Source organism: Camarhynchus parvulus, chromosome 20, assembly GCF_901933205.1.
Source record: "Camarhynchus parvulus chromosome 20, STF_HiC, whole genome shotgun sequence".
Taxonomy (NCBI): domain Eukaryota; kingdom Metazoa; phylum Chordata; class Aves; order Passeriformes; family Thraupidae; genus Camarhynchus; species Camarhynchus parvulus.
This window is the reverse complement of record NC_044590.1, coordinates 7,357,925-7,373,509: the sequence shown is the minus strand read 5'-3', so window position 1 is coordinate 7,373,509 and position 15,585 is coordinate 7,357,925. Positions and strand designations below refer to the sequence as shown.

The 15,585-nt window shown below is 50.7% G+C and overlaps 1 protein-coding gene across 4 annotated transcripts in view; it reads left to right on the top strand.

Annotated features, from left to right (window-relative positions):
- Positions 1–15,585, top strand: part of NOL4L (nucleolar protein 4 like) — a 63,388-nt gene that overhangs the window by 21,570 nt on the left and 26,233 nt on the right. The window contains exons 3-4 of one of the 4 annotated variants that reach the window (XM_030963374.1): positions 64–175; positions 4,482–4,591. In XM_030963374.1, the coding sequence (XP_030819234.1) occupies positions 64–175; positions 4,482–4,591 (222 nt within the window). Of the gene's footprint in view, positions 1–63; positions 176–4,481; positions 4,592–14,684; positions 14,741–14,988; positions 15,205–15,246; positions 15,579–15,585 lie in introns of those variants that run through there. The other 3 variants (XM_030963377.1, XM_030963376.1, XM_030963379.1) reach the window with 3 other exon arrangements.

Genomic DNA, 15,585 nt, shown 5'->3' with positions numbered 1-15,585 from the left:
TCCTTGTGGTCTCCACCCCATTCTCCCTCTCCCAGGACCTACAGCTCTCTGTTGTTTCCCCAGATTGCAGAGACCTATGCTTTCCTCCCGAGAGAGGCTGTCACCAGGTTCCTGATGAGTTGCACTGAGTGCCAGAAGAGGATGCATTTCAACTCCAACGGCCTGGAGCCCAAAGGTAAAGGCGATGGCTTCTGCCAGCAGAGCTGACTCTGCATTTTGCACCAGCACAGTGTCACCAACAGCTGCCAGACACTGTCCTGCCCAGGTGATACGTCCTAGCCTAAGGGTTTTCCTAACCTGGGATATTTTACATCTTATAGCCAAGCTGCAGGAATTGCTTAAACCTGCTTCTTTCAGCTTAGGGAGCAGAAGCAGCCTGGCTTTCTTTCTGAGCTTCCCCAGTGCTGCCCAAAACATGGGTCAGAAATACCTCAGATATGGCTGCAATCAACCCATGATCATGTGAGGGTGGAAACCTCAATGTCTATAAAAATAACCTAAAAGTTTTTCCCTGGAACTGATAATTTTGTATTGAAAGACACAGAATATGTCTGAATAGCTGAAGTTTCTGATAAAGAAGCAATTTACACTTAATTAATAGGTTAGATAATGGCAAGTGTTTTGGCAATCACAGTTACACTGTGCCTGTGTACACGCACAATTAGTGTGGCCACTGAGGTGGTTGACTCGTTATGGTTCTTTTGTGGACAGATCCAATCTGCAGCTTCTTAGGTCTAAGAGAGAGCAGGAGTGGGAAGAAGATGGGACCAGCTTCTCTTCCAGAGTAGCTGGTTAAATGTTTGTGTGGTTGTTTTCTGAATTACAAACTTGTTTTCGTGATCAAGTGCAAAGCAAGTGCAAAGTGATGTTGATTTCAGCCATTAAAATTGCTACTTTAAAAAAAACCTAAGCAAACTGCAGGGAGTTGGTCAGTTTCAAAAGTGGCGAGGCAAAGTGGCTCATTTGGCAGCTCTTATCAGGAAGGGAAGCAAAATTTAAGGAACAAAAGGCCCGACAATTGAGAATTTCTTGTATTAAGTACTGATTGCCAACTGTTTACTGCTGGGAGCAGAGCTATGGACATCCCAGAGGTTTTGTGTAAGTGGATTATGTGCCATCTATCCAAAGGTAGCGACTGAAATGCTTTGTACTCATAAAAACTCTCAAAAACTCTCCCAAATAGCTCTATGTGAATTCTGTTAGTTGAAGCTCCATTACCATAGCACCTCCCACTCTACCAGCTAAGGGCCTGATCCCTCTTTCCAATTACATCCAGAAAATGTTGGCCTTTGGCCTTGCTGGGAGCAGCCCTGACCTTCACACGGATTGCACTGCATCCCTCAAGGGTGATGCTCCTTCACAGAGTCACAGACTGGTTGGGTTTGGAAGGAACCTTAAAGTCCATCTCATTCCAACCCCTTGCCAAGGGCAGGGACATCTTCCATTAGATCAGGTTGCTCAAAGCCCTGTCCAACCTGGTTTTCCTTCAGGGGCTTCCACCCACCCACCATCCTGCACCTCCTGTGCCTCTCCCAGCAGCACTCACCCATCCAGTTCAGAGACAGCTCAGGGAACCCCCGGTTCTGGATATCCCCCCCCAGCGTGGTCCTGGCTGTGGGAACCATGATCAAGGCTGACATCCATCTGTCCTGAACAAATTTATAAATTAATATCAGTTAGTGATTATTTTCATAAAGCTTCTCCCCTTAGCAGTTCTCTTAAAAATAAATCAATCAGGAATACAAAGGACCCCACAGGTAAAAAGTCTTACCCACCATGAATGAATGAAAGGACAGAAGTGCTTCTCTGCCTGAATAGCACCTAAAGAGTGACTAAGTACATGTGAAAATGCATTGAGTAGATTAGATAAGGTTACTTTTCCTGGGGAAGGGTGTCTGATTTCACTAACACGTATTCAGGAATTTATCAGGAGCAAATCACCTAAAAAAACCACTGGGGTCATAGAAGAATTACTGAGGTGTATGCACGTGCATACACACACAGAGGCACACACAGGTAAAGTTTAACTCAGTAAGATGACAAAATTTGAATAATTCCCATCTCTTTCTACTTCTCTTGTCTGTGAAAGAAATTTGAACACATTTAATTTGTGATCACAAAAATCCCTAATTAAACATATCTGCCATCAAACCCTGCAGGGCACCCACAGCATTCATAAAAGCAAATTGTCCTGCTTGTGGGAAAGTTTGAACGTCACTGGACTTCACTGGGATCTCTTTACAGTGTTATTAAATTAGGAGTAATTCTTGTGGAGTGATAAAAATGTGGAGCTAGGATCAAAACCATTTCTCCTTGTTCCATCTGTGTGTCCAACATGTGGGGCATGTGATAGAGATAACTGCAAAATGAGCTAAAGGATTCCAGGAGCTTCCTCTTGTGACATAGGATGTGAGGATTTTTCCCGTGGAGCCCCCCAGGCCTTTTAAAACAAAGGTTTTCTTTCTTTCCCAGATAACTTAGGAAAAAGGAAAAAAAAAGTGTTTGGTTTCTTGGGCTCAAGCCCTTCTGTGGTGCAGTTGCACAAATTCACATTAAATTTGTGGCCTCTAATGGGATTGTTCCAAATTTACATCAGAATGGTTTCAGGCAGAATCTAAGCACTAAAAGATCACTTACCTCCCTCTTCCTCCCCATCTGAAGTTGCTGAGCTGCTCCTGTTCAGCTTCATTCATCTCTGCAGCGCTGAGCAGTGGAGTGGGGAATGGCAGGAGAGCAACTTATCATCCTCAGAGATGCCAAACGCTCACCTCACCGTGCCTGTGCCTCAGCAGAGAGCAGCTCTATCTGTGATACTCTCAGCAAATGCTTTCCCAAACTCTTTGGGACTCAACCAGCTGGGGAAGGTGGCAGGTTAATTGCTGTGAAAAGCTCCCCTTGCACTGGGATTTTAGCATCTTTTCATCACAGCACAATAAAGGTTTATTTTGGGTGTTATAGAGACGTATAAGTGCTCCTAATCTGTAGGTCAAAGTGTGACAGAGGCTGCTGACATGCAGCCATGAGAAAAAATGGAGGAATCAGTTTCCAAGGTTCCTAAAAGCTTTGGATCTTCATATTTGGGCAAGTTGATGGCCTGAGTGGCACTGCCCACCCTTCCCTGCACCCACAGTCAGGAATGCTCCATCTGCCCAGGAATGGACTAGATGAACCTGAGAAAAAAGCATTGTATTTCCATGGACCCAGTCAATGTCTTGATAGAGAAGATTTGCAAAGACCTTTGTGATGTTTAAGTCAATTACAGGCAGTTTTGGGGTCAGGTAATTTCCTAATTAGGCATGATAGATGTGATGTTTGCAGAGGTGTGGAGCATCTTCAGCTCTGCTGAGTTCCAGCAGGATTTTTTTACACTCAGCATTTCTGAGAAGCAGGCCCATTAGGATTGGGTTGATGGCTTTTCTGAGGTGCTGTAAAACATTTTGTGAAGGCTCTTTTTCAAAGAGCTCTGTCACACATGCCTGTGAAACCAGTGACCCCAGAAAATGCAAGCCAGCCAGGGAGATTCAGAACCAGGATTGTAAACCTCCCACCATAAGTTGACCTTCAGCTCCTGGGAATCCTTCTTCCCCCATTGCTGCTTAAGCTCCTCTCCAGTGGGTACCACACATCCCTTCAGCATGTGCTGAAAGGCTGGATTAGTTCTCCAGACTTGCATCTGCTTGTGCTGAGGGCAAAGAGATCTTGCTTGTAGCCATCAGCCATCCCTGTGGACAATGGCAAACCCACTGTGTGAGCCCGCAAATTCAGTGTTAGAACAGATCATTCCAGCAGCCTTCATGTTCTGTGTCCTGCAGGATCTGTAGTGGTGGTGGCAGAGCAGAAAAATCTCTGAGAATTCAGAGAAATCACTGAGAATTTGCTTTGTGAACTCAGCCTGGCCAGACAGAGTGATTTGCAGGAGCATCCGAACCCGGAGCCATCTCTAGAGCTCAATGTGATGCAGCCAGAGGAATCAACAGGAACAATTTAAATTAAAGATCTCTAAAATTAAGTTTGTGCTTTAATGAGGACGTTAAAAATAATCTTCATCACCAGATAGAGATACTTAATACGTTGCCTTAATGTTAACTCCTACCTGAGGGAATCCCAGCAAAATTGGCAAGACTTTGCTGAGCTGCAAATAGATCCTTGTTCATCACCCCCTGCATAAATCTCATGTGCATGGAAGTACTTCTGAGGCTTCAGCAAGACTCAATTTCTTCCTCAGGTTTGGGGGACACTGAAAAATTACACATTATGTGTAGTTTTTTTCACGGGTGACAGCGATGCTTTTTTTTTTTTTTTTTTTTCCCAAGACAACATCTGTTCTGTAATTATGTTCTTGGTGGGGTCATGTTCTTAGGGGAACCTTCTCTCAGCGGGTGGCTCCTGCCAGGGATTTGAAGTTCTCCTGAATACCCCTGAGTTACGAGAACATACCTGCAGGTCCCTCATCTAAATAAAGCCTTTCCTCTGTTCTTCAGAGAGTGAGCCACCTTCCTCCTTGGTTTCTGGGATCATTGACTACAACATGCCCCTCACCTCCACCTACCTGAAGCAGATGAAGCTGCGGGTGATGAATTCCCAGGAGCAGGTGAGTGATCTGCCCGTGCCGAGGGGCTGAACGGAGAATGGGGAGGGGCACTTGGATTCCAGGAGGATGTTTTTGGGAATGCCTGGTTTGTCTGAGCTTTTGAGGCTCTGATCAAGCACAGAAAGTTGGGAGGCAGTGTATCCTGCATCTCCTGGAAGCTGAGCTGCTTCAGAGTTGTGCCAGTGGAGAGAGGCAGAGATGGCGTTGATTAAGTTGTTCTTTAGACATACGGTTCTTCTAAGAAATTGTTTTAAAAATAAATATGGCAAGTAGTAATTTGTTTATTTTCCACTGATGTCTGGGAGCTTTAGCAGATGGGGTCTGAAGCCCACACCTGGCTTTGGTTGTTCTGGGGCTCTCTTAAACTGCTCAGCAACTTGAGGGGTTCAGCTGCAGCCGCTCCGCTCCCACGTCAAAGCGGGACACGGCTCTGTTGTTTGGTGACAGTGTTAAGCCACTGGATTTTGCTTTGGGGATGTATGGGGCACCCTGCCACAGGATTATACCCAGGCTGTGTGCAATTTTCTGAAGTTCTGCAGCTGCAGAATTAGCTATGGGAACCTCTGTGCACCATGGAAACAGTCTATAAAAAGAAAAGTATGTTTTACTTGCTCCCCACAATCTGCACTGGAAGCCAGTGCTGGATTTTCTTTCCAGCACTCTGAAACCTGAACCTGATTTCACACATTGCTGCCAGTGGCAAGATGTGACAGCATTTGCATGGTGCTGTGGTGGAAAACATTGCTGGGAGCCTGAGCACCCGATGGGGGCTTTTATCCAGCAGCTTCCTAAAGGGATGTGGGCTAGAGCATCACTGCCAGGGTGTGAAGTGCCAAGTGTGGGTTTGCTGGAGGGATACCGAGCTGCTCTATCACTTCTGTTGTGAAACCTTCGTGGTGGAGGACAAAATGGCATCTGGTGGGAAGCACTTCTGCGTCTCAGAGCTTTTTCCTTTGCACTTGTTTGACACTTGAGTGAGTTTCAGGATTTGTTTCAGGTTTTGAAAGGTAAAAAGGCTGGTGAGCCAAGTTTTGTGCTCATGATGGGTCAGGCAGTAGAACTGTGGACAATTTGGGGGGCAGCTGGGCTGAACCGGACTGGGCTGAACTGGGCTATGCACATGGAGTGGATGGATGTGCCCCTTTGTGCCATCTGATTGCTACTTTGGGACCACTTCTGGATAAATAGGCCAGCATGTTCCAGTCACCTGTGGGTTGTGCACTGTTTGCTGGGTCTTGGTGCAGCTCCTGGCAGAGTGGCATTGGTGTGGCAGACCCTGCAGTCCTGTTCTTCACCAAGGTCAGGGCCTCAGGGCCATCCATGAAAGCTGGCTGTGCTTTCCAGCATTTGAGGGGGTTGCTTCAAGTTAAGTTTGCTGCATACAGAGGATTGAGTGGTTTGACTTGTAGCCATTTATGCATTTTCAACCAGTTCCTCTTGGCTCTGAAGCTGCTTAAGGGAAGTCTGCTACAAAGCTTCATTAAACTCCTGTACCCAGTTTATACAGGCAGCAAACTGACCTTGCAGTTTGATCTTACTCCCAGGATAGCAAACCACCCAGAAGCTGGGAGGCTTCAGTAGTGGATCTTGAGTTTGTGAGCTGCCTGCTTAGGGATGCTTGTTTTGAGAACTTTGGTTGGTAATTCAGAGTTCATACCCTGAATTTTGGTGCAGCAGTTTGCACTGGAACTGTCACTAGATCGATAGAACGTGCTGCTAACATGAATACTCCTGAAGCTTGCAGAGATTGGAATAGAAGCGTATGTCATGCAGGAACAAAAAGGGACCAGCTGAGGCAACCAGCAGTTGTTGGTTTAGATCATAAATCAAATGGTTTGATGTTATTCCCTGCCTCTAAAGTTTTCCTTCTCCTGTGCTCCTGTCGTTACACTGCAGCGCAGCTTTCGAAGCTTTTCAAGCTGTAGCAGCTGAGGGAAAAACCTGTTTGGAAGAAGTAAAAATTGCTGTTCACTGTGTTACTGAAACTGATTCCTGAGAGCAAAGTAAAAAAAGGATCAGTCCTATTGCTCAGACTTCTGAAGCGTTGAAATTTTCCATCATGACAAAAGTCTGGAGAGGATTCAGATGGTTGGACCTGCTGGGAAAAAATCCAGCAGGATTTGAGTGCGGTCCCTTCTGACATGGGACATTCCCTGGCTTCCCCTGGGGAATCAATAGAATTATTTTGGTTGAGAAGATCTTCAGGATCACTGAGTCCAACCATTCCCCAGCACTGCCAAGCCCACTACTAAACTATGTCCCCAAGTGCCACATTGACATGGCTTAAATCCCTCCAGGGATGGTGGGCAGCCTGTTCCAGGGCTGGACAACCCCTTTGGTGAAGAATTTTTTCCCAATTCAACCTAAACATCCCCTGGTGTAACTTGAATGAAAACAAATGCCACACTCCTGAGGCAGCTGTGGCTGGACCTGGAGCTGCTGATGCTGAGGCTACCTGAAGATAATGTGTGTAATAATGCAAATAACAGGGGTCAGTTCCCTCCAGAAGCATTCCCTGCCAGTTTTATCCTATTTATTAATACACTGCACTGGAAAGAAAACAGTGCAATCCTTTTTTCCTGGAGGAACCTGGCAGTCTGTGTGGAGCGTGGTCTGTGAAATAAGGGCTGTGTGACACAGGGTGAGGGTTAGGGTTGCACAGTTCAGGTGTTGCAGCTTTTGGAGTTCCAGGTGTTTGCCAACTGAAAAGAGCCCTCTAAAGACAGTAGAAATAATTCTGACTTTTATGCAAATGCAAAACAGGCAGAAAATACAACCTGCTTCTAAAATTTGCCCTATGCAGATATGCCCTGCAAGGGTTTTATCTACCAGCACATCCAGGCTGCTCTCACTGAGCGCTGCCACTTTGCTGCCTCCCTCTCACTAAAATTTGATGGTGTTAATAGAAATAAATTAAGCAATGGACTCGTGTTTCTCTTGGCTTTGGCCAAAAGCAATTATTTGTATGCAGCAGCACCAGGAGAAACTCACTTCACTTGGGGTAACAATGAGTGAATTTATGCCAAAGTGGCCTTTCAACTTCATTATTCAGGGAAGAAAAAAATAGTGTGTGTAAGTGTAATCTATTAGTGCTGCTAAGCACATGAGTATTAGGGCACCAGTGTCTCCAGAAGGAAGCACAGCCAGAAGAACCTTAAGGAAAGCATTTTATCCCTGCTTAGGGACAACAAACTGTCAGAAGAGACTCTTTACATGGTTGCTTACAAAATGAGGAGTTCCCACAGAATATATTTCTATATATTTTTTGGAGTCAGAACATCTGTTCTGGGACAGTGGAAAACAGCAGAGACCCGTGTTGCTTATACTGGGTTCAGTAGGACACGCAGGTTCTTCTGGGGTGGGAATCTTCCTTTATCCCCATTTTTTTACCAGTTTTCACATGAGTGAAAAAACAGGCCCCTCACCCTTTCCAGGGTGCTGAATTAGCCCCATTTCTTGGTATCTACCAAGGCATTAAAGCATCTCTGAACTCCTGACCATCCCAATCTAGCAGCAAAAAGGAATGAATAGAAGAGATTTGATTTTTATCTGTAAAGATCCTTCCACTTCATTTTCAAATGCTAAATATTAGCATTTTTAAATGATTGGTTATTCTATTGCAGTCATTTTTCAGCCAATCTTTTCTGTGTTACTCAACCTCAGCCTTGGATTTATTTTTTATGCTGCTGTTGAGCGGGGTTTCCACTGGTGACAAGTGGAATAGAAAGATTTTAAGAGGACAAATGCCAGGCTCTCTCTCTCTGCTCCAGAGTTGTGGCTGCTACCTTGGCAGGAACAGTCCAGGGCCAAGTAACCAGGTTTAAATGATACAGAAACGTTTTCAAAGATTGCTTCAGTGGCTGCTGGCAGAAGGTCACGCAATCAGTGAAAGGCAGGAGCTGCTCTTGGATGGGAAATAAGAAGAGTGTTTTCCTTGTTGCTATGGCTTTGCTGCACTGACTTGTAGGTGTTTGAGAGGGACAGAGCCTTGTCCTGCACCATCACACATCCCATCCATCCAGTAATTTCCCTGTAAGCCTGGAGTGTGTGACAGTGCATGGATGTGAGGTGGTTTTCAGAGCACTGTTTCAAACAATGTTTTAGCTCAGACAGCTGGATAATCCTGGAAGGGGGTGCAGGGGCTTACATCCCATCCATGTGCATGGAGTTGGTCTTGTCTGGTGCTGGTAAAGATAAAGCCCCTGCAGGATTTGAGAGCTCACAGAGCCTAATGACCAGAGGCTGGTTGGCAATGTGAATTCTCTTCCTTTTACCCTGGCCTGTCCATTACTGTGCTTGCTCACTTCAGTGTCTCAGAGGCTCTGAGAGCAGCTAAGATGCATCTTCCCCTGGCAGCTCACTCCCTTCCTTCTGCTTTGGAGCCATCTCCAGCCAGTCCTGGGGGTGCAGAAAGGCAGGGAGGGGAGCCTGCAGCCATACAGGAAGGCACACTGGGTTTCTATTTTCAGCCTGAAAGTTCAGTCGTGAGAATTGCAGACATCTCATTCCACATAGTCCAGAGACCAGGAGCAAATTTGGCAGAGCTGGCAGCTGCTAGACAAGCCCTGGGACCTGGATTTAGCTGTTTCATGAAGGCATCCTGAAGAAAAGCTCTGTGTGTTCACAGAGGTGAGGAGGGCAGAAGCAGGCAGTACTTGACAGGAAGTGGGATGATGCGTTTGCATCACATGAGGATGATAAGGTACTTCCCAGTCCATTAGAGAGGGTGTTAAACATCTCCGGGAGAATAAATACCTCTAGATCAACTTGACTTGAGCTCTGGATAGTTCTCATTCAAGAAGTTTTATCATGGTTTGGGAAGATCTTTGTTTCCTGATGCTAATTTTTAAGTCATTTTTGAGCACTAGAGAAGTTCCTTAAACACACCCTTAGGCACAGAAGGGAGCACCGGCCGCAGGCACAGGGAGACACCGAGCGAGGAACAGATTTCCTCGCTGCTCGGCTGCGCAGCCCTCTAGTGGGGACAGAGCTTCTGCCGCCGGGAGCCGGCTTTGCCTGGGAAACTTCGGATCTGCTCTTAAGCACCGTTAGTCCAGGCAAAGCCAGGTCCAGCTGTCACACCAGAGTTCTTTCCTGGCAAAGATGCTTTTGCAAAACTTTCATCCTTGGCCTAAAGGCTCATGAGATGCAGGAGGTCAGATGACCGATCCATTTAGCCTGGTTTCACCCTGGTGTGAATGGGTGGCTTTCAGTGAAGGGCAACTATTTTTTTTTTTTTACTGGGAATTAACTCTGGCATTCCCAGCAAGTAAAAACTCGGCAGCTTTTATTTCCCACTGTGTGGAGGTGTCAGTACTTTTCCCAGTGCTCCAGGTGAGCTCTGTGTTTGTTCAGAGTGACGTGTGCTGTGAGCAAACAGTGTGAGACTAACGTGGGCTGGCTGGGGTCGGTCCTGCCACTGCAGCTCTTGTCTTCCAGCGAGAAGTGATGCCAAGGCTCTGACTCTTTGCTGTTTTGGGGCTAATCACGTTGTTTTCTATAAAAAAGGAGGTGGCATTGCCTGTTTCTAGTGGTGCTGGGGACAATTCACCCCCCTGAAGTACTCAGGTGTATTTAGTCGCTCCATATGACAGCTCCAGTCCGTTCTCATGCACTGGTGGTCCCTTCCCCACTCTCTCTTCACTTCCCTATGCTGTTGTGCAGCTCAGCTAAGGTCCTGGAGAAGTGGCTGGGAGATGCTTGGAAGTTTCTCTGGCTCTTGGTGGTGCTGTGGTTGTCACACAGATCCATCCATGCAAAACTGGGACTGATCACTCTCCACCACACACACCTATCCTGGTTCCTGTTACCTGGTCTCAGAAGCCTGCTACAGCCAAGCTGCATGAGCTTGAGTCTGGGAACACTGAATAAGCCGGGCCAGAAGCCACACTACCTCTCTTTATTCCTCATTTCTTCCCAGTACATTCCCTGTTTGGTAAGGAGAGCTGCTGCCTATTCCCTTGTGTGCTAACCAGCATCAAAGGCAGCTGTTCCCAGTAGAACTGGAAACAAGGTTTTGCTTCAGGGCCTGTAAAGTGGGGCTAGGAAATATTTCCAGGGGAAAAGGTAAAGATGTCAGCCTCAGAGTGAGGAAAACACAATTGCAACATCCATGGAGTAGTCTCATGGATCCAGTTGGATCTGTCCTGTTCCTGTGGAAAGCTGTGCGTGGTGGGCTGTTCTGCATCGTCTCAAAGCTCAGGTGCTGACGTGCTGTACACTGACTTTGATCAAGTCACACAAATGGCTGTTTCTTAATTGCCTTCTCCCTTTAAAAAGGGGATAATACCTTAGAGAGACTTCTGAGGTCTTGCTCACTAATAAAGCTCTTCAAGAGCTTGGATGGCAACTACTTTGAGAGTGCAAACTGTTATTAATGATTTCCGTTATTACAGAAGATGAAGCTGTGTGGTTCAGCTTTTTAACCTTGAATTGTGTGCTTGCTTTTGTTTCTGCTGCTGTTCAACCTGCACGGGCAGGTTTGCACCTTGTCTGCTTGCACACACCCCTCAGACCCACACCAGGAGCTGTGTGCGCACAGAAGGAGCTGAGGAGTCAGTTTTACTCACAAGGATGGATTCTGAATCGTGTGGAATGAATGAGAATGGCCAAAAATGGGTTTAGTCTGGGTTCTGTGTGTGGTTACTCGATTCTGATTTGGGGGAGCAAGAGATAAGCTGTGAGGGTTGTCCTCACTGTATAGAGCAGTGCAGGCATTGCTGCTGGGGCTGTGGATTTGGGCAGTGGAAAGGAATGTTAGGGGAAATTTGACTGTCAGGGACCTGTCCCTTCAAACACCCATTCCCTATACTCCAGAAGAAAATTCTATCCACAGAAACAACTCCTTTCCTGCTCCTGTATTTGGCAGTGACTGCTGTACCCTGTGAAGTATGGAGCTGTATTTCCTTTTCTTCTCTTGGTTCTGGCTCCTGGGAGGAGAAAACCCCTTTTATTCATGCCCATGCCAGATGCTAACCACTGCTGCTTCTAAGGAAGGAGTGATCAGGATGACGTGGGAATACAGCCCTGAGCCCACAAGGAACCTGGTCTATAATGAAGTTTCCCAAATCTTTACCCTCCATTTTTTCCCTGGCTCTGCTCTGGATGGCAGATAAGGCACAGTGTGGATAAAAGCTGTGTCTGCCCCTCATGCCATGCCCTCCTTCAGTCCCTCCTGCTCGTTTCCCTCCCAGCCTTGCCCCTGAGGGAATCGCATTTCACTGCTTATTCCTCAGCAGGGTTTGATGGTCACTGAGGACCCAGTGCAGGAGGTCCCGTTTGTTATTTAACCTACTTTTCAGAGGCACAAGAACATCAAGTGACTCGCACAAGGTCGTCCATGAGTCAGTGACTCCTCTGGCGTGATGGCCAGAGCCTGCAGTCCCTGCTCCCACCACTAGATCCCTGTGCCCACAATCCATAGCACCACAGCCATTCAATTAAGCTCCTGCAGCGCCTTAAATGTCGTGTATTCCTGGGTTTGACAGCAGTCCTGGCATTCTTGTGGAGCCTTGCCTTAGGAAATGACAACAGATGAGGTCAGGTCATTGTTAGCGATGCCCTTGGAAGCATCACTGCCTGGTGCTCAGGCAGGCTCTGTGCTGTGGGTGCTGTCACAGCTGGGACATGGCTCTTCCCAGGACCTGCAGCGTGGCTCTGGGGGAATCCAGCAGGACCCAGGGAGCCCCAGGGTCTCTGCATGGGCAGATCTGTGTGCATGTGAGGGGGCTGGCAGGTATCAGAGGTAATGAACACATTGTGAAGAGAGAGGGAAGGAAGTGACTTATGAATAATGTATTTGATGTATATTATATATATGATATAGTAACAGCAGCACTGGTTTGTTATGGTGTGTTTTTTTTTTAATGTGTAATCTCTTAAGGCACTTACCCCTGTTCCTGACAAGTCGATAAATTATTATTACCAATTCTATATCTAATTGCCAGTTATTTCCCCCCAGACAATTTGAATCCGAAAAGTACCCACTGGAAAGGCGCTTGGAGGGCTGTTTCCCAGAGCCTCCCTGGCTGTTTCTGGAGGCAGCCCCTCTTCCGCTGGTGAGCCCCACTTCTGCCAGCCTCGTGACCCCATGTGCTGGCACAAACAATTGCATTTCTGTCAGGCTCATGACCCCACTTGTAACAGCGGTGACCCCCCTTGGGGTCAGGACCCCTCTCCTGCACAGGGAACAGCTCCTGCCCAGCAGCTCTTGCTGAATGGCTCTTCCTCCCTCACTCCCTGTGTGGACTCGGCTGTTCCACACTAAGTTTGCTGATGTGAAATTTAGGTTAATCCATTTCCAAAGTGGATTAAGCTAACCCACACAAAGGCACTTAGTATAAAATAAGAGTGTCCACATGGTGAGGCAGCACGGAATAGTGACTGTGCTTCAAACTCACATCCTGGCCAGTTTGTGTCCTCTGCAAGCTCACCAAATGGAGGGACAGGCATTCTGGTCCCAGGGGATGTGCTCTCTCAAATGGCTTTAAGCCGGTCTAGCTTGAAGCCAAAGGAAGTGCAAGGAGTAAACAAAGCCCAGCAATGGGAAGGGGTTAAAGCCCGCTCTGCTGAGGTTCTCGGCAAGGCTCCTGTTCACCTTAAATGGTCAGGATTTTATTTTAGCTTCAGGGAGGAGCAGCAGCCATGGAGCTGGAAGGGAGTGTAGAGAAGTCCCTGTGGCTGGGGGCTCACAGCCTGCTGGCCTCCCAGCCATCCGCCTCCTGCAGAAGGCCCCCAGGGCTCCTGTGCTTGCATTTCAGCCTCTGGCTCCGTGATCAGCCTGGAGGAGATGGAAATGTAGTAGTGAGTGATGCCCGTTTTCACCTCTGGCCTCAGATCCTCCTAAGCCACCCTCTTCCCTTGCCTCTTCTCTGGCAGTGAGGTGGTTAACGCTGGAACAGATAACATCACAATTGGACATCCCCACTAACCCAAACCTGGCAGTTCCCATCCTGGCTCTGGCACCATTTCTGATACCAGCCTATTGCAGACTCAACACTGAACTGCTACACTTGGTTTATTTCATAAACCATTTCCTTTGTAACCATTAAATAGTGAAACATGAGGTGGGCTGGGGAGGGGGATGCTGCAGTGCTGGCACCCATCACTGTGGCGGGGATCACCATCCCATCATGGTGATCCCAAGCTAAGATAAAACTCATTGACCCACTGCCCTCCAAGCCCAGCCTGGGAGCGAGTCCCAGCCTGGGGGATGCCGGGACCCCCAGCGCTGCCCTGCCAGAGCTGGGGCACAGCATCCCCATCCTCCCGGGGATCTGGCAGCCGGTGTCCTGTCCAGAGCTGTGCTGGGCAAGCCTCTGGTTTCCCAACAGCCCTGCTCCAGCCTTCGGAGGCTGCGGCGGTGGCTGATGGTGCTGCCGGCAGCGCGGGGTCCTTCTGCTCCCGCGGAGCGAGGGAGAATCCTCGGGAACAAAAGGATTCGGCACCGCGGCACCCACCGCGCGGGGAAGGGGCTGCGGGACCCACCGCGGCCGGGGCTCGCTGCAGGGGCCCCGCACTTACACCCGCGCACGGCCGGACCCAGGGACGGAGCTCCCGGGGCCGCACCGAGCCGGGCGGGCACAGGGTCCCCGGGCCGGGCCGTGACGGGCGACAGCCCCCGGTGCTGTGCCGAGCGGAGGGTCCCCGGATCGGGTGCAGCCCCCCGAGCCGTACGGAGCGGAGGGATGCCCGGGCGGGTAGCGGCCCTCCCGGCCGATCCGAACCGTGCCCCGGCCGCGCATTCTCGCGCTCTCCAGCAGGCGCCCGGCCCTGGACATTGTCTCCTCCCGGGGAAGGGCCCTCCCGGCCCTCCACAATGTGCTCTTCCAGGCGCGGCTCCGCGCCCCCCGCCGCGCCCGGCCCGGTGCGCCCGCCCCCCGCGGCCCCGCTCCCCTTCCCCCGCCGCCCCCGCCCCCTCCGCCCGCGGCCGGGCCCCGCTCGCCCCCTCCGCCTCCCCGGCCCCCCGGGAGCCGGGAGTGACGCGCTCCGCAGCGCCGGCCCCTCTCCCCGGGCAGCAGCTGGCTGTCAGCCTCTCCGGAGCGCCGCCAGCCCGGGCCCCCTCCCTCCGTCCCTCCGTCCCTCCGCCCCGCGCTCCCCGCCGCGCCGCCGGGCTGGCGCAGGCCGGCAGGCCCCGGGCTCCCGCTCCAGGTAGGCGCCCGCCCGCGGGGGGCTCCGCTACCGGCCCCGGGGCGGCGGGCGGGGGAGATGCGCGGGGGCTCCACGCGGCCGCGGCGCTGCGGGGCTGGGGGAGGGGGGGCCACCGGCGGGCGGGGCGGGGCGGGGCGGGGGGGGCGGTGGCCGCGGGGCCCGGCCCCAACTCCGGGGGAGCGGCCGCCCCGCGGCCCCGGGAAGTTGCGGGTCGCCCGCCCGGCAGCCCGGCGGCGGGGGGGGGAGGGCGGCGCGTCCTTCCCCGCGCCCGGCGCGGCTCCCCCGCGCCCGGAAGAGCACAAAAGCGCCGAAGAAAGTGGGAGGAGGCGGCGGCGGGAGCGCTCCGTCCCCGGCCATCCCCGGGCACCGGCCCCAGCCATCCCCAGGCACCGGCCCCGCGCCGCCATCACCAGCAGCCCCGACCCCGGGAGGGGATTGTGCTGGAAATAGCCGCCTCCCTGGAGGTAAAGCCCTACTTACGTGTCAATCCTCGCCGCACGCTGAGCCCCGCACACGCGCGGGCAGGGCTCCATCGCGGGTGTATCTGTTTACCTGCCAGAGGGGGTAGGACGGGGACTCTCGCCCGGCGCCTCGCACCTCGCTGCCGCGGGGACACACGCGTGGGAACCGCGTCCCACCGGGGTCCCGTGGCCGTCGAGGAGGGTGGGGACGGGAGCTGCTCCTCTTGGCCACCGCCTCCAAAACCGGGTCCGTTTCCCCCTCCCCCGACACTCGCTTCCCGGTGCTGGGGGAAGAGCAAAGTGCCCTTTCACACCGCGCGGTATCAGTCACCGTCCCCACCTCGCATGGAAAAGCAAACGCGTGAGAGCGAGTTCAGGTGCGGG